The sequence below is a fragment of the Elgaria multicarinata genome, chromosome 6 (genome assembly GCF_023053635.1).
Source record: "Elgaria multicarinata webbii isolate HBS135686 ecotype San Diego chromosome 6, rElgMul1.1.pri, whole genome shotgun sequence".
Taxonomy (NCBI): Eukaryota; Metazoa; Chordata; class Lepidosauria; order Squamata; family Anguidae; genus Elgaria; species Elgaria multicarinata.
Window position 1 is genome coordinate 54344504 of NC_086176.1, and position 25533 is coordinate 54370036.

The 25533-nt window shown below is 42.3% G+C and overlaps 1 protein-coding gene across 1 annotated transcript in view; it reads right to left on the minus strand.

Moving 5' to 3' along the window:
• Positions 1 to 16842: 16842 nt before the first annotated feature.
• CNTNAP4 (contactin associated protein family member 4) overlaps positions 16843 to 25533 on the minus strand; it is a 285406-nt gene continuing 276715 nt past the window's right edge. The window contains exon 24 of the mRNA XM_063129435.1: positions 16843 to 17259. Coding sequence (XP_062985505.1) covers positions 17066 to 17259 — 194 coding nt within the window. The 3' untranslated portion in view covers positions 16843 to 17065. The remainder of the gene's footprint in view (positions 17260 to 25533) is intronic.

Genomic DNA, 25533 nt, shown 5'->3' on the forward strand with positions numbered 1-25533 from the left:
CTTCTCCTTGATTGGGTGGTCGGTAGTAGACTCCGATTATCATATTCTTTTTATACCTAGCCCCATTTATTTTAATCCAGACGCTCTCGACGGGGCTCCCAGTCTCATCCGCCTGTATTTCTGTGTAGGGATAGGTATTTTTAACATATAGTGCAACTCCACCTCCCTTTCTATTTCTTCTGTTCTTTTTGAACAAGTTATATCCTTCAATTGCTATATTCCAGTCATGGGAGTCATCCCACCAAGTTTCAGTTATACCTATCAAGTCGTATTTGCCTTCATGTAATAAGAGTTCAAGTTCATTCTGTTTGTTTCCCATGCTCTGGGCATTAGTATATAGACATCGAAGACCATGTGTTTTATAGTCTGGCTTTGTTCCTACCTTGTTGCAGACACTATTTTGGGACACTGTTGGAGCTGTTCTCTGTACTGTGGTGCATTGGCCTTCATCCATTGTTGCCTCAAAATTTACGTCTCCCACCCCCGTAAGATTCAGTTTAAAGCCCTCCTGATGAAGTTCTTCATGCTGTGGCCGAACACATTCTTTCCAGCCCTTGTGAGGTGCAACCCATCCCTTGCCAGCAGTCCATGTTCCAAGTAGCATAGCCCGTGGTCCCAGAATCCAAAACTCTCACAACGGCACCACCTTCGAAGCCAGTCGTTCATCCGGAGTATTTTTCTTTCCCTTTCTAATCCTCTTCCAAGAACCGGGAGGATGGATGAGAAAACTACCTGGGCCCCAAAATTCTTCAGTTTCCTTCCCAGAACTTCAAAGTCTGAAATGATTTCTTCGTAGCTCTGCTTGGCGACATCATTTGTTCCCACATGGATGAGAAGAAAGGGGTATGTGTCCGTGGGCTTTATGAGCTTCGGTAACCCTTCAGTCTCATTCTCCAGAAGCTGAAAGCGGTTGCTTAACTCCAATGGCTCCACTGGTGCAGAATGCCTTCTAATTCTTCTGCTCCTAACTGTCACTCTTTTCCAGGGAGTTTCCTCTTCATTGGCTTTCCTCCCCTCAGCATACTCCACTTCTGCTTCAGCTGGCTGTTGTTCTTCAATCTCATGTGCTTCTTGTTGCTGTTGCAGTTCCACCGTTCGGTCTAAGAACTCCTCGACTTCTCTTATTCCTTGGAGGGTGGACACTCGCTGCTCAAGTGCTCTCACTTTTTCTTCCAAAAGTGCCACCAGCTTGCACTTGTTACAGGTGTACGCCATGTTGAGCTCAGGCAGAAACACGAACATTGCACACCCTTTGCAGGTCACCACCTCTAGGGACTCCTTTCTATTGATACTGTCGATTTCTGCTTTGTTTTTTTTTTCCTTTTTGATTATAGTGGAATTGCCTTTGCTTTGTTGTGTCCTCTCTGAAGGTACACAACTATATGAGTATGTCTTAAGGGAAAGTAAGATTTATTTATTTTTTTTTGTGGTGGTTTTGTGGGTGTTTTTTCTCTTTGTTTTTCTTTGGTTTTCCCACCTCTTTTTTATTTGTTTTATTTTTTATTTTTTATTTATTTTTTATTTTTTATTTTTTTATTTCCCCCCCTTGACCTCCCCTGCTGAACTCCCCCTGTCAAACTCCTGTTTGCTCTTCCTGTTCGCTCGCTCCCTGGGAATCTGGCTTACTTTTATAGCTCCTACTTGAGCTGGGCCAGCTGCTCTTCCCTGCTCCTGCTCAGCTCCAAGTCAGGAACCAGAATGCTTCCATTGCTTTGATCATGCGAAGCTGTGCATCTTCAAGTTCATAAACTACAGATCTGCTGTTCCCTTACTCAAAAGTAAATCCCATTGATTTCAACTGCTAAAATTGCATGCATGATTACCTTTGAGTAAACCCCATTGAACAGAGAGAGACTTACTTCTGAGTAAACATATTTAAAAGTCTTAAAACAGCAAACTGGAAAGAAGTGCTCTGCAACTGCATGCTCACTTATGAGGTCTTACTTCTGTCCACTCAAAAGTAAGTCTCTCTCTGTTCAATGGGGTTTACTCAAAGGGAAGCCTGCATCTGACTTTAGTATGTTCATGCTCCAAAGCCTCCAGGCAGGATGAGGGCAATGGGTATAGCCTAGGCAACAGGGAATAACCACATAGGGAGGGTGCGGTGTCCAACTACCACCAACCAATGAACTGTAGGGGCAGGAAAACAAACACCAAATGATAGGTGGTTGGAAGAAAGGGGTGGGGCTAGGGGAAAGGGTGCATAGCCATCCAGGGAAACATGGTGGGCTGGATTGGGAAGTCAGAGGTTATGCACCCTAATACAGCTTCTGTCTGAATGCAAGTTTGGCATTCCCATAACCCCCACCCCAATCAAGGGTGCAAATCTGCAGAAATATTTTACAAATGAATATAGTGGGTCAGCTTCCCCATGGTAATTCAGACTGGAAAAATGTTTGCAAATTTATCAAAGGGAGTTCATTATCATGCTATTATCAGCTACTAAGAGCACCCACTTAGCTATGAGATGTGTCGGCTGCAAACAATAGCTCTTTTCTTAAACTTTGTATTCTTTCTCCCCCCACTCTCCACTCTCTCTCTCTCTCTCTCTCTCTCTCTCTCTCACACACACACACACACACACACACACATGCACGCACACACTCCATTGGAAATCATTGAGCAATTGGCCTTAAGAATGTCTGTAAGTACATTTTATCCCTCTCCCTCTCTAGACAGAGGTTTTCTATCCCGCATAGCAATGTGTAAAAGCAATCCAGCAGTTACAGTACTGCAATCATGGGACTTTATGACGAGTCCTGGAAAAAATACATTGCAACATTGATTTTGGATTTTACCCTTACTAACAAAAGTTGTACAATTATATGGTGAAATCTCATGGCAATTTTTAATGTTCTTGGGGTGGGGGGTTGCTCTTCCACCCCTTTTTACTGTGTTATGGTTCCAGTGTTTTAAATTGTTGTGCATTGCCTTGATGGCTTTTTAGCAAATCAGAATATATTAAAACACACCTAGTATTTTACAAGTCAGGATATCTCAATATAGTTTTCTGCTGCTGCTGCTTCTTCTTCTTCTTCTTCTTCTGCTTCTGCTTCTTCTTGTGTAATCGTCTTCACTTCCTTGCTTCCCCAGGTCTGTTTTCCCACAAGCACATTCCTACTTGTCCAAGATCCAGGTGTTTCTCATCCTCTGGTAGCTACTAGCGCTGTTGCACCATTTTCGAATTTTTAAGATGGTGGCTGCAGGACCACTTCAGTGACAGCGTCTACATTTCTTTCATTTCCTGTTATGATAACGTTGAAGCCAGAGGCAATGGCTTCAACAAAAATGCACCAAATAATAAGTCAGAGAAAACAGTGAGCATACAGTACTTCGGTTATGACTGCTTCAATGCACAAATGATGGAGGCAAGTAGAAACAATGGCCAAAGTGCAATCCACAACAAATGATTTGCCAGCTTTTTCATGTTCGGGTTTGCACTTGCAGTCCTCATGTCTGGAAGGCATCTTCAAGTGATCATGATTTATCTGCTCAGTGACCTGGTTTTGGAATGGCAGGAGGAGCCACATTAATTGCCCAGTTCGTAGTCCACTTATATTACTTCTTATTATAAGGAGATCACTGAGCTTAAGGTCCATGAGTTTCAATCCTGTGTGATCTCTGCTTCCTGGCATTTTTTGCTATCTAGTAATTTAGTTGGCAGTTTGTAAATCAGTTGCTGGGTTAGTAGACATCAGTAAGTGGCAGTAATAGGGCCTTCAGGCCTCACCTTTCCATAACACTCCAGAAGAAGCAGAAGCAGCAGCAGCAGAAGATCACCAAGCCCATGTCTTGACCAGAAGCACTTAGGTCCACCTTCTCCGAGGACATGGCAGTCTTGCTCAGTGTTCTGGGCCTATTTCTCACTGAGATGGTAATCTTGTACCTGGACTATCCAGATGGGGACTTACGTTACCAAGTGCTCCTCCATACAAAAAAATTGTCTGCACACAGAAAATTAGATGTTAAGGAAATAGGTGCTAGCCTAGCTTGACATGCTATTCTTTATGGGCAGGGAATCTTTTGTATAGAGAATCATTCAATTATGTAGGCCTCCACCTGCAGTTGAAAATGTTACAGTTTAGACACAGGCTTACTCACAGTGCAAACTAGGTGTTGGCCTTGGGCTGACTCACACTCAACAGGAACAGTTTTCTTCAGGTGTTGGTGCCTAAGACTTGTTCTACCCATGAAATAGAATAAAATGGTAGGGTTCCGAGGTGGAAGATTGGACTATCCCACTTCAGGCTGCAGTTGGAGGATGCCATTTTGTATCTAAGCCCCCCTGTAAGTTATAAATTAGCACATACACTTCTAGCCCAGTTTACACCTTGCTGTGGTCCATTTCTGTTTGCATAGGGTGGGGAGTTACATGCAAGGTACATTCAAAATTTGATTTCTCACCTGCAGATAAAGTTGCACCTTTCCTTTCTACCACTGCACACTCTCATCATATTCTGCGTATACAGAGCAACCCAGCCAGATGAACATATTGAAAGCTGATTTCCACACATTCATGTTTTCTGCCTAGTTATCAATATGCACTACAAAACGTAAAATCTAAATTGGCTATTGTTGTATGAATCAGAAAGACTCGAGCTTGTTGAGATTTTCTGAATTCCACTTCGAAACTCATGTTCATATGAGATTGTGAATTTTATTCTTTTTTTCTTTCCCCATAAAAATGTGTATATACTTGTGCACATTTATTTTTCAAATGTATGCATCAATTGCGTTAATTTTTGAAATGTACACATTTTCTCCCATTAATTAAACTATGTTTGGGCACATTTTTAATTCATTTTTGTTGTTGTTCTGCACATCACATTGTGAACTCAGAAATATGTGGACTTTGAACACAGTTTGTGTTGGGGTCCCCATTTGGGTTCAGGAGGTTTAAACTGGTAGCTCCTGCTCCAAAACAAATTGAAATGACATTTTCATATAACCCTAGTTCTTATTGCATCATTTACTGTTTTACTCTGTACAGCACCATGTACATTGATGGTGCTATATAAATAAATAATAATAATAAATAATAATAATTTTGTAAAAGTCCTAAACTGACATATTTCTCATTCCTAGTACGGAAATACAGTTAATTTCATTTAAACTTTGGGGATAGTGATATTTTGTGCTGTGTCACATTGGTCTAAAAACCATTTATGAAAATGAAATCCATTACTAAACAACTGAACATCTTAGCGATGAGTTAAATCAAATTTAATTGGCTTATTCTCTCTACGTTCTTCCCTCCCTATTATTGGTTTCATTAAATTGTGTGTCTAAAATGCCAAAGAAAATGATTAAAATAAAACTCTGAGAGGTCTGTGGAGTTATCATACCATTTATGCTTTTATTTAATAGTATTTTTTTGCAATCTTGAGCTTTTTTTTTTTTTTTTTTTTTACTGTATGCTTGATCATCCTCAATCTCATTAAATGATCAGAAACACCAGGGATTCATTTGTGCTTTGTGCTGTAAAATTAAGGATTTGTTAATAAAATACTGAACAGTTCAATTAAATGGGAGTTTGCATGCTCTAGTATGACACTCTAGAGAGGATGAAATGTGCTTTTGAACAAGATAGATTTCCCGTCTTTCTAATATATAATTTTGTACAGCAGCCTCAGTTTTATTTTATCATGACAGACAGACAGACAGACAGACAGGATAGATCGATCGATCGACAGGGGAGGGTACACATAGAAGTGGTGAGCTGAAACAAAATGTGGCACTTTATCGCCGGACCCTATCAGGTGTGCTTCTTTTCAGATGTCCAGCTGGCCTGAAACAAGAACCTTCTGGATTCATGAATGGTGCTGGTGGCTACAGCTATGTAGCTGAGCACTTTATTATTTTTATTTATTTATAAGCTCTATAAGCTGTCTTTAGGATTCAACCCTCCTAAGGTGATGCTTAATGATATAGCTGCAGTTGGAGAGGAGAGTATTTTAACCTTATGACATACATCTGCCAGATCCCACTGCCTACTGGGTACTATAAGCAGGGCCGGTGCTACCATTAAGGCCAACTAGGCAGCTGCCTAGGGCGCAGACATCAGAGGGGCACAGACTGCCCCCTCTCCCCACCCTGGGGTCAGAGGTTTTGGGGGTGGGGGTTGGCTTGCGTGTGCCCCCTGTGTGGTCAGCCTTTTCCTGCAGCTGTAATCAGAGGCCCCGGAGTGGCGCCACTCATTTCCACTGTCCACGGGGTGGGTGGGGGTGTTGCTTGTTGCAAAACCCTCGGAAACAACATGGAGGAGATGGAAGAGGAGCGGGCCGGGGGACAGCCAAAGGATCTGTGGGCCGGGGAGGCGGGCGAGGAGGATGCAGAGACAGGCAGCCCCCACGGAGCAGCAGCAGCCTCAGTACGCTGCCTTTCCCGTTGGGGGCTGCAGCCGCTGGAGACCGAGTGGGGACTACGGGACAGAGACCACACCCCAGCCAGCCAGGGCTCATTCACAGCCCCTCCTCACAGGGTGCATAGAGGTGCAGGAGCAGCTGCACAGTTGGGGGCAGAAGCGGCGTGCCCGGCCTTGCTGCTGCGCCCCAAAGGAGGCTTGGATGGGCTGCCCTTCCAGAGCTTAGGGGGGCGTGGAAGAAGTGGCGCCCATGGGTTGCCCCTTGGAATAAGGGGTGGGGCAGCGCCCCCAGTAAGCTTTGGGACAGCGCAAGTGACACCCCCTCACACACACACACACCTGTGAGGTAGCCCCCTCCCCGCCCAGAGCTCACCTTGCCTAGGGCGTAAAATAGTCTGGCACCAGCCCTGACTATAAGCCAGCCTCTCCCACCCTGGTGTTGGCTGGGAATTATGGGAGTTGTGGTCCAACACATCTGAAGAACACCCTGTTGGGGAAAGCTGTCATAAGCTATTAGGGGCTCAGAGACAGACCAATTAGTTAGCAGAAGTTGCTGAACAAAGCAGAGTGAATCCAGAAACTGAAGGAGCCCCCCGTCACCACCCTCTTCCTGGCTTCAAACGACCAATCACCAGTCATGATCTGCCCAGAATGCCCACCAGTTCAACCATGGAGTGAAGTCAGACAGCAGAAGAGACGGGGTGACCTCGCTCCCAACAAAAAAGTTGGGTTAAGTCCCAAGCTGGGAAAAGTCCCGCAGTGGTGGATGAAGCGCTGAATCACAGCCACTGCAGGCTTTGAACACATATAAACAGCACCCAGAATTGGCCTGTGAGCCTGAGATTTGACGCACCCCCACCTTAAGGGATCTTGGAGTGTCACTTCAAAGCCCAGATCATTTTTGCAGGTAGCATTCCCGATGCCAAGAATGGCCCATAGTGTTTGTTCGCAGCATGGTGGCCCTGTGTTTCCATCCATGCCTTGACGTTTTCCCAATACATGGGCTGGAAGATTGCATCAATCAGCAGCTGGGCCCTCTAAAATCTGGATCCTTGTGAGATGCCATGCCAAACCCATTTAAATGTAACTAATAAAAATGGTAGTCTTCTTTCTGGATGCAATTCTTGCTCTCATTCTCTGTCCTTCTCCATGTGTATACTTACGTTATGCCTAGGGAGTCTCCTGAAAATCACTTTATTTTCATGTGGCCCAATTTTGCTGTTGATCTGCTATACACTTGATAACTTAAGTTGCAATCCTATACCGGCTTATCTGGGAGTAAGGTCCATTGAATGCAGCCAGACTTACTTCTGAGTAGACTTGCATAGGATCGCACTACAACGAAGGAATAAGTATGTACGTTATATTATATATTGAATGAGGTCAGCAGTCTTTATCAAATTATTCGAAATATTCCTACCCAGCCTTTCTGCCTAAGGAGAGTCCCCCACCCCCAGGGTGGCTGGCAGTGAGAAGGAATCAATATTTAAGCAAACATTAAAATAACTGGGAAATGGTGTCCCCTTACTGCCTGTTCAGTGGGTGTGTGGCATCAAACCTTCTGACACTGAACATCTTGTGAATGGCTCTCTGTTCCTCAGCCTGCTTCTTGAGCATCATGCACAAATATTTAGTTGCGTTTATAGTTCAATGTATTGGATTTCAAGAGGTCCCCTTCAATTAGCAAAATGCACTGCTTTTCACAACCTTCCCCATGCACCTGTCAGTTAATATTTATATCTGTGTTAGTTATGTGCACCTTTAGATAGTTGAAGGGTTGCTCTTCTCATTGGCCCAGTCCATTTCTAGGCCCATCTAGAGCCCCATGAAAAGAGGTTTCCCCTCCCCCGCATTAGCCCAATGAGGCTCTTACAGGATTCACTCTTGTCGGGCAAAGCTCTACATGTGTATAGCAGTACATGCTCAGTGCCCCTTTTCATGTGTGCTGAACACATGGATGATGGGAGGGACATGGCCACTGAGCACAAAAGGGTGTGTGGCTAGTTTGCATTCTTTGAACATGTGAGCGGAAGTGTCTGAAGTATTCATTCTCTTCTGCAAGGTGTTCTTAAAGTGTTTCGAGGCATTCCCATCCATGTGAGTTGTAATGGGTTCACGTTCCATGTTATCTTTGTGCCAACATGTCAGGCGACTTGGCTTCTGAAAGGTGCGGAATGGTGCATGTGAAAAGGCTCCGGTGTGGCATATAAGCATTTTAACTGTATCAGTGCAACCATTTAGAAGTAAATAATTGCAATGGTGATGTTAAAATTATCCCCTCTCACACACTTTACACACACTCTCCTCAAGTACATTGGGCCTCACATGATTTGGCATCTCACAAAACCCATGCTGCAAATGCCCATGATTACACAGCTATATGGGGAGGGGGATCCTCACATATGTCAAAGTAAGAATGCTAATTTAGTTCAGTTCAAGTGTATAAAGAACCAAACTCACCAATATGTCATGTGCATTTCTACATTTTTTTTTTTTACTACATTTTTTAGGGGGAAAAGAGCGAAAATTATTCAAGGCTTTAATACAATGTCTTGAAAAAATATTTTCCTCGCTTTATTTTAAAAATTGATTGTTTATTAACAGAGAGGCGGTAAGTTACAAACTGGAGCAAAGGGATCTGGGGAAGGACAGCCATGGTATATGATGGGTCAGTGCAATTTTACGCCACCATTCTAGTTCTTACTGTAGCCTTTGGTCTGTGCCATTACAAAGTGTAGGCAGAAGCTCACATGATGGAAAGTTCCTCCATCAAAAAAAGAATTCTCCACAATTAGAAAATTAGTGTATCAGGAAGAGAGCAAATTAGGAATCCTATTGTCTGACCAGGGCTGGTCCAAGTTTGGGAAGCAAAGTTCCCTCTCATGCCCCTCTTTTACACAGACCTGGCTTACCTGGCAGTGGCAACAGCATCCCAAGGGTGGCTGTGAGTTGCCATTTTAATTTCCCACAATGCTGCATGGTGCTCAACAACATGGTGTTATTGTGGAAAACTTAAATGGTGACTGGCAGACCCACAGCAGGAGTCAGCTGCCCTATGACACTGCTTGTCCCTGACATGCCAGTTTTCTACAGGCAAATAATGTTTTTTGTATGAAGAACTTCCAGTCATGTACGTCCTGACTTAAGTCTAAATTGGTACAGTCCAGGTACAGGTTTACTATCTCAGGGAGAACTAGCCAATGAACAGTAACTATAAAACAGAGGTGGAAAACCTTTGCCCCTGTAGATGTTGCTGGACCAACTCCCATCACCCAATGGTCAGGCATGATGGGAGTTGTTGTTCAGCAATACCTGGAGGTTCCACACCCCCACTATAAAGGAAGCAGCAAAGTATGTGTAGTGCTGTTTCACTGCTTCTTTGGTTCAAATTCTGAACCAAAGATCTATTTATTATAGATTTAATCTATTTGTTCAGCTTGGGCACATGCGGAAGTGAGCAAAACCAACCAACCAACCAACCAAAATCCAGAACAAATGAAGAGAAAATGGTTAATGGATCAGGCTTGAGAATTTGACAAGACATTTGTAGAGGATGTGAGTTTCCCCAGGTCAATCTAGAACTACATTATTTACAGTCTTTGCATTAACTTTTGCCCAAAGAAAACAGGCACTTCTAGATTTGCCTGGGCCCATGTAAATGTGTTCATATTTTAGTCTGGCCTGTAACATAGTGTTTGTGAACTCTGGCTTCCAAAATACCAATGGGCATTATCTGTCTGTAAGAAATTCAATTATTGTACACTATACATCTATAGACAAGCATTCAATCAAACTATATTTTCTAAATTCCTTCAAAGAATACAATAAAAGTGGTGGGTTTTCTTCCCCCTTCTCACAATATGTGATATCCTTATAGACTTTCCCCCTTCAATACTCTCTGACACAGGATGAAGGTACAGTCTAGGTATATTCTAGAATATAGAATAAAAGCACTCAAAAGGGTATTCAGATACTCATTCCTTAAGACATAAAAAAGTTAAATTAAAAAAGAAATAAAATGAATTATATATATTTCACACATGTAAATAAACAAAAGAACAATTAGAAACAAACCAATTATAGATTTCCAGTTTGCCCTGATTCATGGATTATTGAGTATTTCTTTCTTTTTTCTGCTGCTCCCAGAATGTGGAATGGCCTGCCGGAGGAGACTCATCAACTTAACAGTCTTCTAGCATTCAAGAAAGCTATAAAGATGGATCTCTTCTGGCAGGCCTATCCAGTGGAATTTTAAGATGTTTTAAAAATGTTTTTAGGATGTTTTATTAGGATGTTTTTAACAATGTATATTATGTTTTAATTGAGTATTATGTATTTTATCGTTTATGTTGTTCCCTGCCTCGATCAAAATGGAGAGGCGGGCAAGAAATAAATTATTATTATTATTATTATTATTATTATTATTATTATTATTATTATTATTATTATTATGTGACTTTGAAAGTTTGTAAAATGGCAAAAACTTATTTTTAAGTACTGGTTATAAGTACCTGGTCCTAATTTAGCAATAATCTGATTGGTTCTATTTTGTGACAGACATATTCTCTCCCACCCACCAATACTGTATGATGAGAGAGTGAGCATGAGAGAGAGTGATTTAACACAAGTTAGTTACAATAGCAATAAAATAAAATTGATGCTGAAGAACCCAAGCTCATTCATTGTAATGAATAGGCCCGGGGCTGGCACTGTGTGTTTCAATGTTCCTGCCTTTGTCAGCATAAGAGAGAAGTAGTTCCAAGACAAAAAGAGCTTTACACAATGAAATGGAACAGTGAAACATGACAAGGCAGTAGGATAATAAGAAAAGAAGTTAGAAAAGATTTAAGAATCCAACAAAACAAAAAGGTATGGCTGTGTTCTAATATATAAATTCAGATATCTTGTACAGATGATATATGTTGGCATCAAGGGATAATTCTTAAGGATTAAAGCAAGCACTTCAGCCTCAAAAATTACAAAGGGGTAAGTTATGTTTGTCTTTTGCAGCAAAAACAATAAACAGAGCCCGTGCCCCAACCTCAAAACCTACAAATTTATTGTAGCATCAGTTCTTGTCATGTATCTGATAAACTGGACTCTGGTGCATGAGAGCTTATGCCACAATATATTTGTTTGTCTCTAAAGTGCCACTTGTTGTTTTAGCATCAAAAATTCTACTCCTACCATTATGTCACTGGCTCAGAAATCTTGTTTTGTTTTTCAAAGATATGGTGTGTGTGTGTGTGTGTGTGTGTGTGTGTATGTGTGTGTGTGTGTGTGTGTGTAACTCATAAGAAACCTATACTTTACCCATTAAGATTCTTAAAAGATACAAAGAAAGATAATAAAATAAAAGGCACAATTTCAATGTTATGAGGAATGATGTCTGTATTATATATTTGCTAGAAAAGAAAAGAAGAAAGAGTGACTGTTATTTGCCTGTGAGCTCTTTCCTCCCAACACAATGGCTGAGCTGGTGTGGTGTCATGATTTTGCAAACGTTCAGTTGATAATCAGAACAGCTTCTAGGATGGAATGAAAAGTCCAATTTGCTGCGAAAGAGATGCTTTTATAGTATAGTGGATCATTTATTTATTTAATTTATATACCACCCCATAGCCGAAGCTCTCTGGGTGGTTTACAAAGGTTATGTGCTGTTTCTAAGAAGTCCAAGGAATGGCAAGAGTGCTGGTGAAGAAGGAAGGCTAGGGCTGAGAGAGCTACAGTAAATGGGAAAGAGCCATGAAGTCAAAAGGAAAGAGGGTGAAGGTTGGAGAAAGAGAATGCAGTGTGCTAAGAAGCAGGGTGGCGACACTGTAGAAGAATCAGAAATAGCAAGGAAAGAACAACAGGGAAAACAAAGAACTGTAGACTATTGCCTAATCTACACCAGGCAGGATATTGCACCATGAAAGCGGTATGTAAAAGGCAGGAGACACACCAAACAGGATATAGTGGTATGAAAGCAGTATACAGTATGTGTCAATGGGCCCCAACTAGGCATGTGCTCCGCTCCGATTAGAAGCGTAGAAGCAGGAGCGAATTGGCCTGCTCCGCCTTGCCCAGAGGCGGAGTAGAAGAGGACCGCGGACCCCTAGAAGCAAGGCAAAGAGAAGCGCCCATTTTCGGAACGCTCCGGTTTCCGCGGTCCGCTTCTATCGCCATCTTGAAACATTTCGCCCATAGGATTGCATTGCAGAAAAGAAAGGGGGATAACTGTGTTGTTTTTGAAGCTATCTTTCTGAAAATTCTTGTGCTTGGAGAGTCGTGGATGGGGGTCATTTTGAGACTACTCTCAGCTCTCTGCATGGTGCGGGTCGCGCGCTAGAATTTTTTAAAAAACCGGCGGGAAAAATACCTTTTCCGAAGGTCTGAGGGGCAGTCAACTCCCGGCCGGTCATGATCACATGATCCCAAAGTTGGAGGAGGGGATAGGCAAAACGGGTAACTTGGGATTCTGGGAACTTCTCTTTCTTAGTCTGAACGGACTTTTCCCAGTGTTTTTTAAAACAGTAGCCCCACCAAATGCACAAACACAACCTGTGAAATCATATACTAAGCCAATAATAAGAGATAGAAACACAGCACTGCTACCCACCCTAACTTTGGGGAACAACTGAAAAGATGTGGTGCAAGGGGATGAGCTCCCCTAGGGCATGCCATGTGGACGTGCTCCCACTCTCTCCTGTACTTGGAAGGCCATCAGAGCCTTCCAAAGAGAGTAAAACGGTGGAGCAATGCCTATCATGAGTCGAAGTGAGCGTTTACTTCTTAGTGGTGGAGCGATGCCTATCATGAGTTGAAGTGACAGTTCTACTTCTTAGTGGTGGAGCAATGTCTTTCATGAGTTGAACTGGCAGCTGCTTCCCCCTCCCCTGGGCACGTCCCCCTATTGCTGGTAAAAGACAGATATAGCCTTTTTTAAAAAGTTCTTCTTGTTGTTTATTCAGCAACACTGCTGCTTTTAATTCCACCCCTCCTTTGTTTATTTATTTATTTATTCCATTTTATATGCATTACTGGCTTATCCTTGGCTCACTTCCTTATGCCCCCAAAAATGTCTGCTGCCTGCCTGCCTGCCTTCCCTCTCTCCTCCCCTGCCCACCTCGCAGGGATGTTGTGTGTGTCTGGCTTTGACTCAGGGGAGAAGTCCTTCCTGCGCTCACTTGGAGTTTTGGAAGTTCCAAATCCATTTTTCAAGTGTGGAAGAAGATTCATACTCCCCAGTTCATGGCATGTTGGGATTTCCTTTGAAATGGCCCCATTGAGATGTCTGCAGGTTTAAGCCCCGCCAAAAAACAGGGGATGATGGGACTGCCTTGAGTCTGGGCGTGCATCTGTATCCCTGGATAAGCTATCATGGTGGTGAGTTTGAGATTTCTAACGTTCAAATTGACGGAGCTATCGAAAGGGGTGTGAATGGGGTGTTGGATTTTCATAAATTCCCCAAAAATCAGGGGATGATGGGACTGCTTTGAGTCTTGGCGTGCATGTGTATTCCTGGATAAGCTGTCATGGTGGTGAGTTTGAGGTTTCTAACATGCAAATTGACGGAGCTATGGAAAGGGGTGTGAATGGGGTGTTGGATTTTCATAAATTCCCCCAAAATCAGGGGATGATGGGACTGCCTTGAGTCTTGGCGTGCATGTGTATCCCTGGATAAGCTGTCATGGTGGCGAGTTTGAGGTTTCTAACGTGCAAATTGACGGAGCTATGGAAAGGGGTGTGAATGGGGTGCCCGATTTTCATAAATTCCCCAAAAATCAGGGGATGATGGGATTGCCTTGAGTCTTGGCGTGCGTGTGTATACCCCCATGAGGTGTCATGGTGCCAAACTTGAGGTTTCTAACTTTCACAGAAAAAAAGTTGTATACTTTTTTAGCTTAATGCAAGCCTATGGGGGGGAACAGAGCTCCGATCTGGATCCGGAGCTCCGAGCGGAGCGGAGTGGACATGGGCGGAGCGGGGGAGGAGTAAATCGGCCCGATCTGCAAATCACGGATCTGGAAGTGAAGCGGAGTGGGGGGTCCGTGCACACCCCTAGCCCCAACAGTTGTCAGTGCACTTCAATACCACTGTAAAGCAGTAGTGTGGCTTCTACATCTTATATACTACTTTCGTGGTGCCTTCATAGTCCAATATCCTGCTTGGTGTAGATTAGGCCCATGTAGGACTGAGGAAAGTTCACACAGGGCTGAAAACAGCAGGTGCAGTAAAAGGGAAGAAAATTTGCAAAAGCGCTTTAGAATCTGGAGGAATATGGACCAAGGGAGTGGGGATGAAGACCTGCATTTTGTCTATTTATTATTCCATCTAACTGGACAACACTTTGAGTGCAAGTATTTAGAGTTTACACAAATGAAATCCAGAGTTTGGGAAACAGCACAGATTTAAGTTCTGAGAGAAATATATACCATCTACCCTTCAGGAAATTAATTTGTTTTCAACATCACACAGCCAAGGACCAAACTGATTATTTAGCATTTAAAAATATTGTTCATGACATGTTAGATAACTTAGTTTCAGTCCACTTTAGAGTGGGAATTCTTCCATTTCATCAGCAAAGCTGTACAAACCTCATGTGCCATTATAGCCAGGACCGCTAAGGCAAGATAGAAAGAAAACGGAGACTGTACCATAGTTGGAGACTGCTGAGGCTTGAAGAACACAAGATCCACAGAGATCTTAGTAACTCCTTTTCTGCATTTAATCCATCCCCTTTTCATTTTGTACAATAAAGTAACATTCACACTTTTCTCTAGTGATACAGCAAGATCTCTTACCAATGAGATATGCACCTGAATGCTAGAATCCCCTGGGTAGAGACAACTGTGTGAGGACTTCCTAACCAGTTGTATGGGACCTGAACTGGGGACTCTAGCACCAGGTCCCAGACCATCTTTTGCTACTGGGGTATTCCTCAAAATGGAAGAGTTAGTGGTTGATTTCTGCTGTGCTGCAGTGTCATCCATATAATATCACATATGAGTAATATTTCCCATCTGTCCAGCCAAATTAGGTGACCTGAAGAACCAAGAGGTCTGACTGTAGCTGCAAGTTTGGTTCTACACTCTGAGCAACTTGTTTTTGTTGCCAGATAAATCATCTTGCCTGCTTTAGAAACCAACTGTGAGTCCATTTTAGGTCATGTCATCTGCCTCTTGCTCTTTGGACTCTTAGTTGCTACTTTGGGACTTTACTTGTAGGCATTTTGCTCTGATTGCTGGACCATGATAGTTATAAAGACCCACACAATTGGCCCTGCCAACTTGGTTCCAGAATCCAGATTCATATTTCAGCAATGTGGGATCTTGCCAATGGCAGAAGTTCCAGTATTTACCTAGGGCCTGAGTATTCAAACAAACTGACATCTTGCCTGTGTGGCCTTCAGGTGGTGGAAATGTTGTCTCCTCTTTTTTTAAAAAAAGAAATTATATAACCTTATGTAATTGTTTTAAATGTTAGCTGTTTTTATGCTTTTGTTTTAAAATATTGTATATTGATTTTTAATGTTCAGTCTTTTTAATCTAATCTTTTTAATCTTTGTAAACCACCCAGAGAGTTTTGGCTATGGGGTGGTATATAAATGTAAAGAAGAAGAAGAAGAAGAAGAAGAAGAAGAAGAAGAAGAAGAAGAAGAAGAAGAAGAAGAAGAAGAAGAAGAAGAAACTTGGTTGCCTTTTATGGATATTGTTTTTTTATAGAAATGTACATGAATGGTTGCAATCTGCTGCTATCCAGACAGTCTACCTGTACATATAGGTCAGAAGAGATGGAACAATGTACAGGCATGCCATGCTGAGAGTTAATGCTTTGGCTTCCTTAGACATTGAAACTTGGTTCAGTTTAGCTGCTGAAGAACAGCCACTCCACACAAGTTACAAGCAAACTGTCATTCACAGTTCATTTGTCATGGAATTATGCCTATTAATAAATCTGTGTTCTACATCAGTTCCAATATTCATCAGATTACAGATTGATATTGGTGGGCAAAGATGATGGATAGAATAACAGTTCATGGGGTTGGCACTTACAAAATACACCAAACCCTACACACATGGAAACTGGCCAACAGTGAACGGAAATAAAATTTTCACTATCAGTTATTTGAACTGCTCATTGGAAACCAAGTATTACATCAACACCAGTATCCAATACAGAGATAAGCACTTTTAAGCTTGTTAGTCTGGTGGTCTGTTCTTAACTCTGCTTTGGATTGCAGCCCAAGTGTTCAGAGGAAACCATTACAATCTATCTGAATGATATCACTAAAAAATAGATCTCTAAAGGCAAAGCCTGGAAGGGAAGTGGCAGGGTGTAAGGGAAGAGGAAGAAACAACAACTGCATTAGATTCCCCCCCCCCATTCAAAGCCCATGTTCAGTATGCACATTAAACTTCCATTCTAGAAAGTCACAGCAGAACAGCCAAAAACTACCAACAATGAAATTGGTTACAATATCTAATTCACTGTTACATAAAATGCATTTATGTTATAATAGCTAAGGAATGCATGTCATTTAAAGAGGCCTCCCATAGCATCCAACGATTGAACATATGCAGTTTAATAGGTTTCAAATCCATTTTGCATGTTCTTTGAGTGCAACAGGTTTGTGTGTGTATGTCAAGAGCCCCTGGCTTAGCAAGAAAGTCAGACAGTCACATTGTTAATAATAATAAACTAAATCATAATGCTGAATCAGAAGAAGTACTCCTTTTGATTTTCATTGACTGTGTTTTGTGCGTTGAGCTCACTTTTGAGGGCAGTCTCAGCACTGTCCTCATTTTCTGATCCTTTCGTCTCCTTTTTTATATATACACTTTTCTTTTTATAAATCCGTACAGCAATGGCAGCAATGCAAAGCAGAATGAATATCACAACAGCTATCACACCTGTGGGAGAGAAAAGAAAAGAATAAAGTAAGCAGTCAAGTGACATCAGTAATAAAACAAGAATGTCTGTTAATCATTGCTGCAGCCCTCCTTAGTGTATCATGTGCTATCATCATCATCATCATCATCATCATCATCATCATCATCATCACAAACCTCTGAAGTAGGTTAAGCTGAAAGGCAGAACTTAGCCAAAGCCAAACAGGGAGATTCATGGGTGGGTGGGGGTTTAAACCAGGACTCTTCAGTTGGGTCAGCTGAGCCCCATTTTGGCTGGCCACTGGCCATAGCAAACAACTCTTTGTTCAAACCTCACCTCTGAGGTCCTGTGTCAGATGGTTATGAAAAAATCATTGAGTTCTGAGAACCAACCAATAATTCACATATAGTTGGTGAGGCAACATATACAATCAATCTGATTATAAATTAGAGATGTATGATGCTCCCACTTTGAAGCAAAATCTTGACTGATTTTACTGGTGTAGCCCTGGTCCGTTTCCCCTGTTTGGCATTGACTCGCTCTGTAGCAAGTTGATCCAATAGGTGTCCAATTTACCCAAATGTCCAATTTATCCAAATTGAAAGACATGGGGGGGGGGGGAGCAGTGGCAAGATCTCATTTGTACAAATCAACAGACCTGAAAAAATAGATGCCCCCCTCCAATGATTCCATTTGTGCAAATCAAGGGAACCAGATTTTTGCTTTTGCTACTGTGTTTATTGGTTTTTCTTGGTTTTATGATACGCTCAAAAGATTTTATATATAGTCCATCAACCCAGGTGCCTGGTATAATTATAATTTAATAAACAAATAAACATTGCTTCAGTTTTGAACACTGTAGACTTGATGATTAGCAGATGGCTATGTGAACTAATTTAATAATTACAGGATTTTTTTGTTCCCAATAATATTGTAGTATACCAGCTTTGCCAAACTTGGTGGTTTTTGTTCTTTTTTATTTGTTATTTGTTATTGTTGTTGTCATATAAAAATCTGAGTAACTTACTTATACAAGATTAACCCCCCTGCCCTCAATTCTACTAAATTTATTCTATTAGAAGTGATGAGAGGCAATATGAAAGTTTTGTCTCTGAAGTTATATTTCTGATGCAAGTTGTTACTTGATGGTGGAATCATCAAGTATGTGTATATATGGGAGTACAACTATTTTGGTAACTCTTTGACAGAACATTTGAGGAATCCCTGTGTTACACAGAATATCAGAATCCTGTCACCCTCCCCAAAGAGAAAATTCTCCAAAATTTTCACCTCCCTGCGAAAGAGGCAAAAACAAAACAAACACCCCAATGCTTCTTTTGCATCAAGGAAATCCCCCCCCCGGCAAATATATATATATATATATATATATATATATATATAGGGTGCAGGATTCATACAGTACTAATCTCATCTAATCAATGAAGCCTTAAATAACTTCAATTTATTTATTACCGGGAAGGGGGGCGGAATTCAAAATTGATGTGTATTTCTGTAGTACCAGCGTAACCCTAGCCAGCACAGAATGTTCTGAAGAATGTCAAGAACTTAATTCACAAAGGTGTAATGTTCATTAAACATGAACAATAAATATGTAATTATAAATGTTCTAGTCAAGTTTTTACACCTTAATTACTATTATCAGTTCATTTGGGGATCTAAATTTTTCAAGAGATGAAATGGCATTACATTTTATTCTCCTCTATAGACTCAATAATTCTAAAATTGCCACATGAAGATAGTATAATTGATCTGTGCAGATCATAGCAGCTATATTAGTTGTCTGGATTGAATTAGTTTTGGGGGGAAAGCTACTCACAGGCTCTTATATTCTACATGGCCACAACAGGGGTTGGGGGTAGGGAAAGAGTAATTCAGTTGACATTTTTGAGCAAGCCACAGCTGTGAATGTTCAGAGACATCCCAGACCCCGATGATGAAGCATCATAACGCCCCCACCAACAAATATTTGATAAAAAGTGAATGAAACGGTCAAATTAAGCACCTGGATTATTTCAGCAGCAGGGTGAGGAGGACAAGGCAACACTTTACACATTTGTATTGGGACCAATGATACTTAAATACATGATCTGGAGTCAAAGATGAGCAAGATTTTTAAAAACTTTTTTTAAAACAACAACTTTTTAAAACATTTTTTTCTTGGATAGTGAAAGTCCAAGTAGACTATGTAGAGACTCAAAATAATCTCATCAGACTGGGTAAATGGGCAGTTTGGGTGAATTTGCCAAAATGGTAAGTGATCATCAATATAAGTAAATAAAAGGGATTTTCAACATGAGACATTTATTGCATGTTCATCATTCCCTACTCATAGTTGTTTATGGATTCTTTAGACAATATCTTGACCCTCCAGTTTTGCTTCTGTGTCTAACTAGCACTTTCAATGAGCATTATTAGAGCAGGGAAAATGTGGCATTTAACTGTGAAAGCAAATCAAAGCATGATTTCCTCGTGTGTATTTGCGCTATTCCACTATACCACAGTGCTATCTAAAAGTTATGTAGCAGGAAAGCAAACACTCCTTATGTAGTGCTTGGATCTCAATTCTGCAACAAACCAAATCATGATGGACAGCTTAATCAAAATGTCCACTCAATGTGTAGCAGACTTTTAGGAAGCAAATTCCATGCGAGGAGTTATTAGGAGAGGAACTGAAAAATACATAAGCAGTATCATAATGTTGACATATAAATCTATGACAGCCTTCCCCAAACTGTTGACCCCAGATGGATTGGAATACAACCCCCATCATCCTGGCCATTGGCTGTACAGGCTGGGGCTGATGGTAGTTTTAGTCCAAAATATCTTTAGGGCTCAAGATAGGGAAGACTGATCTACTGCATACAGTTGGGTTGCCTCCTCATCTCTAAAAGGATATTTGAGAATAAAAGGTAGTGCAAAAACAACCAAAATGATCATGGACCCGGAGTACCTTCCCATATGGAAAGGCTAAAGTATATGGAACTTTTTAATTTAGAGGGGAAATGACACAGGAAACTAGGAAGGAGGATTTTGGTTTTGTTGTTAAATTATGCATGTTGTTGAGAAAAATGAAAAGAGAAGGAAATAAATTCTTCTCTGACATTACTGGCATATGAGGTCATCCAGTGAAACTGATAGATGGCACATTCAGGCCAAAAGATAGTACTTGCATAATTGAGGGTACAATCCTAAACACACTTACAAGGGAGTAAGCCTAATTGAATGCAGTAGGATTTACTTCTGAGTCAACATGCATAAGATTGAACTGTGAGTTATGAAGCTGGCCCTTGTCTTAGGGCTTTGCTAGACCTGCCGGCTTATGCCGGCAGGGAGGCGGGGCGGCAGCACGCTGTCGTTAGTGCGAGCCGCCGCAGCTTCCAGACGCCGGATGCGCAGGGACGTTGGATCCCTGCAGCATCCGCCATTTTTGTTTTGTTTTTAAAGGGGCCGCGTGCGCCCCGAAGCCGCCGGAGAAGGTAAGGTTTTTTTTTATTTAAGCCGCCCCCATCCACCCCCCTCTCCATCTCCGTCTACCGTTCGCGCCCTCCGCCATCCCCTCCCCGTCTCCTTCGTCGCCCTCCACCATCTCCCCCCGTCTCCTTCGTCGCCCTCTGCCATCTCCCCCCCGGATCACCCCCCCTGGCACGATGGGCACAGCGCTTGTATGAGCGCTGTGCCAGGTCCGCAGCTTTTCGCGGCTACTCACGAGCGAGTAGCCGCAAAAAGCCACGGAAGTAGCTAGACTTCCCCCAGCCCTGGCCTGAGGCCGGAGCTGGGGAAAAGGCGCGCCATAAGCGAATTTGCTTATGGCGCGTTAGACGAGGCCTCAGCGTGGCTTGCCGCCGGATTCCCCGGTGCGTCATGTGGACGCACAGCAGAGAAACCGGCCCACAAAGCGCACTAAGGCCTCATCTAGCAAGGCCCTTAGATTACTTTAAAAGGAGAATTAGCAAATCCACACTGGCTAACAGCCATGACAGCTATATGGAATCTCCATGTTTGGAGTAGCATACTTTTAAAGTCCAGCTTGTGGAGGACAACCAAAAACTGGTGGGAAGCTGTTGCCTTTGTGCTTGGCTGTCCAAAAGCATCTGGATGACCACTATTGAAGACAGGATTTGGGGTTTGATCTATGTTCATAAAATGGCAAAGAATGGCCTACCATTTAAGCTGAAGACATGAGACTTTGATCAACTGTGGTTCCGGTTGCTTTAAGGCAGTGATTAATGCAGCTAATAAGCCCTTAATGAGGTACCTAATGACTAGTGGATGGCATAATTTCAGCAGCAGCAGCAACTGTATCAGTGAGCACATGTTCTTGTTATAGAAAAAATAAATTTTAAAAATCTTTTCACCTTTTCCTATTCTAAATGCTCAGCTTTCAATGGGAATTGGTGATTTTTCATTGGATTGAATTCTTTAGTTCGTGACTTATCTGTATAGTAGTCTCCGACCTTACCAAAGTCACCTATTCAGAAGTTAACCAGAGGTTATCATGAGTATAAGCTGGTTTCTTTTCCTTCTTCTATATCCCTTATAAAAAATACACTTAATGGAAATTGGGTGGTTGAATTATACTGCAGAGAAAGCATTTCCAGCGGGGGTGGGGGGCGAATGTGCTTTCCCCCCATTGGGAAAATAATGCTATCAGAAAACTCTGAGTCTCATGAAATAACTCCTTAAAATAATCACTGAAGCTTACAGACTTGTACACTAGTCAAAGAAACTAGAATCCTCTTGAGAACATTGAGTCCCCAAAACATTCTTGCCTTCTCTTCATTCTTTCTGAGCAGATAAAAATAGTAGGTTTCCTGGAGTTCTGAAGAATGAAATGCAACTAGGCTTCATGATTCTTAGCTCCAGGGTCATGTTCTGTGTCTGAATATTTGCCACTTTACCAATAAACTAATTAAACTTGATATTGTAATGCAATCCACTTTGGCATGAACCTCCTTCATTGGTTTGGTAGAAAAGCAGAAAGCCTTTGCCGACATTCAGTGAATTCATAGAAGGGCAGGGCCAGTCCTGTCCTGAGCAACCCTCAGCCACTTGCCTTTGGTAGTAGATTGGGAGGGCTGGAAGAATTCAGTGCTATCCGCACTGCTGCCTGCCTGAATCCCTGTTTCCGTGCTGAAACAAGGGCCCCCTGGGTCAGCCACTGGGCTCAAACCACTGACAACAGCTGTGTCACCAGCTGCTCCACAGTTATGATGGCACTCTCTCAGGGTGTGGTGCACCGCAACTGCAATGCTTAAGCCTCCCTCCCTCCCATTGTTGACCAGTATTCTGCTGGGCCATTTGCTTTTCTGATTGAAATGCAGGAGCCCCTTCAAACAGAAGAGGGAGCAGGTGGCTGCAGCTGCCTGACCAAGCGCACCACTGCCACCCATATCCAGCTAGGTTGGTCAACAGCATCAGGCTGGGCAGCAACCACCCACAGAATGAGGTGAGGCTATGCGGGAAGAGGCTTTATATTGGCTTCCCCCCAAGGCCTGCCTATCCATGTCTCATGAGATGTTGACAACAGTCAAGAGACTTGTGTGGCTTCTGTGTGGTAGTGGTGTGAATAAGTATTGGCTGCCAGTGGTGTAGAGAGTGGGGATGAGTTCTGCCTCAGATGGCAAAATGGCTTGGGCTGGCCCTGCAGGGTTGCATCTGTGCCCCCCCTCCTTCTGACCTCCCTGTGTTCATCTGATTGCTTGTACAAGGCTTGCACACATACAAGTTGCATGGGAATCCGCACATCGTTCTCAGGGCGCTTCCATCCGCCCCCAGTGCACCCCGATAACGATCATGTAACTTGCCTGTAAAAGAGACGAGGAAGAAGCGTCCTTGCCAGCGCCGCCACCCAACTCCCTCCTCGCCTGCCAGCTCAGAGAGTTTGGCAGAAGAAGGCGGAGTGGAAAGCGGAAGAAGCTCTCCACCCCGCCTTCTTCCCCCGAGGTCTCCATCCCAGCCGGCGAGGAGGTCTGTGGGTGGCAGCGGCGGCGGCAAGGACACCTCCTTCTTGTCTCTTCTCCAGGCAAGTTGCACGATCGCTCTGGGGCCGCACTGGGGTCGCTTAGAAGCGGTCTCGGTACGACGTGCGGATTCCATATATCACCATTGTACATACAGTGAAGACCGCAAATTGCCTGTTGTCATTGTGACAAGAAGGGTGGGGAAAAGAGTAAAATAAGCTCACTGGGGTTCAGACAATTATTACACTGCAAATAAGAATGAATAATTGTATTCTGTACAAATATTCCAACTGAACTTGGGTTTGGCCCAGGAGTCAGCAGTCATAACATATAGACCATATTTGGTAGTTAGTCAGAGCAAATCTTAGGATGAATATGAGTGTACTACCTGCCCATGCATATGGGCTGCATTACACATTGTAAGGAAATGACAACACGGGATTATGCACTTGACTCCTCTTTCCATAGTTTGCGGTTCTGTTTTCAGTAAGATCTTACACCATGAATAAGAAATTATCCAACCCTCAGTCATGCTGTTGATGGCAGCGACAGCAGAAGATAGAGACACTATGTTTAATTCTCCATTTTCCCATGACGAATCATGGGATTATGTTTGCTACATTTTTCAATTAATGTTGATAATGTTGATAATGTTGATAATGTTGATGTTCATAATGAAAGACATTGCCAATACATCGCATTGTCTTAGTGCAATCGTGTGTGTCCATCCCCTCGCCCCCCACCTGCTGCTTTGGACATCCAGTCTGAATGTGGGTTATAATTTAATAAATAAATAAACCATGCATGCATGTGCTCCAACTACAAGCAGAGCTAACATCTCTCTGTGAGAGGGGAGATGTACACCACATTCCCCCTTTACATAAGTCCAGGAAGGATGCACATTGTCTCTTGAACATTGTTTGTCCCCACTTCCTGGTAAATTGTGAAGCAATCCTGTGCTTTTCTTTGGGCATGTCCTCTTGGCAGAAGTGTAGGACAAACATGGCATCAAATCTTCTCTTCTTGGAAATATTATGTTTGACCCCTAAGATATCCAGTGCGCTTCTTTGCATCTTCAACATTGCAATATTTGTACTTAGGGCTGAGCTGAAATGCTTGTTGTGTTGCAACTTCATTTTCATGCTCATAAAAGAGAGGCAGGTTTGTTTTTTTAAATGATTTTTGTTTGGGTCATTTGTCATGAAAATCTAAAATATTATTTGTAGTTGTTCTGTTGTTGGGGGAGGGGGCAGAGAGCCAATCTTACCTCCAAAGTTGTGGATCTCTTCTTCCCTCAAAGTTTGGAGGAGGGAATAAAGAGGATTTCAAAAAACCATCTGTAGTTGACTAGAGATGAAAGGGAAAAATAAATGCTTTCTGTCCCTTCCAGTATAGCTTGGCAAGTTTCCTCAGCCTCTCAACAGTCCCAGAAGCCCTAGGGATTTTTCTTCCTCTTGCACCTGTCAGCTAGACTGCAAAAGCTGCCCTTTCTCCACAATCAAATGAGAACTTTGAGCTGTGAAAGGCTGCTTTTGGAGAGAGAGGGGAAAAAATCCACAGGACTAAACCCCCACATGTTGAGTCAAACTTCAAAAGTGGCAAATGTTTGTGTCTTTTCTATTTGCACTTAGTATAGCAACGATAAACACATTTACCTAGAAGAAGAAGAAACCTCACTGATTTCAATGAACTTTGCTTCCAAGTGTCTACATGAATAGGACAAAAGCTAAAGAAACACTGCAAACTGTTCTGAAATTAAACAAGTTTAGTAAACAGGGTATTGGCCTTGGCTATAAAAATCACAATTATATAGTCATCTAAAACATTCCCTGGGCTAACTCAGTTCCAGACTGCCCCTTCCAGACTGTGGAATGGCGTGCCAGGAGAGATCCGTCAACTTAATAGTCTTCTGGAACTTAAGAAAGCCATAAAGACTGATCTCTTCCAGCAGGCCTACCCAGTTGAATTTTAAGTTGCCTTTTAATAATGTCCTGCCTTTTAATAATGTCTTAGTTTTATATGTTTTTAATCAAATATATGTATTTTATGGAGTTTGTATTTGTGTTGTACTCCACCTCGATCCAGAGAGAGAGGCGGGTAAGAAATAAAGTTGTTGTTGTTGTTGTTGTTGTTGTTGTTGTTAATATCTAATGCATAGGATTGTTGTGAGGTTGAGTAAATAAGACCTTTGAGCACTTCGTACATTTAGGGACAGAAATGAGACAGATATGATTGCAGAGGATGCAACACTTGTGTTAACCTTTCCTACTAACACTGAGGGACACTTTATATGTTGGAAGAAAAGATGGGAGC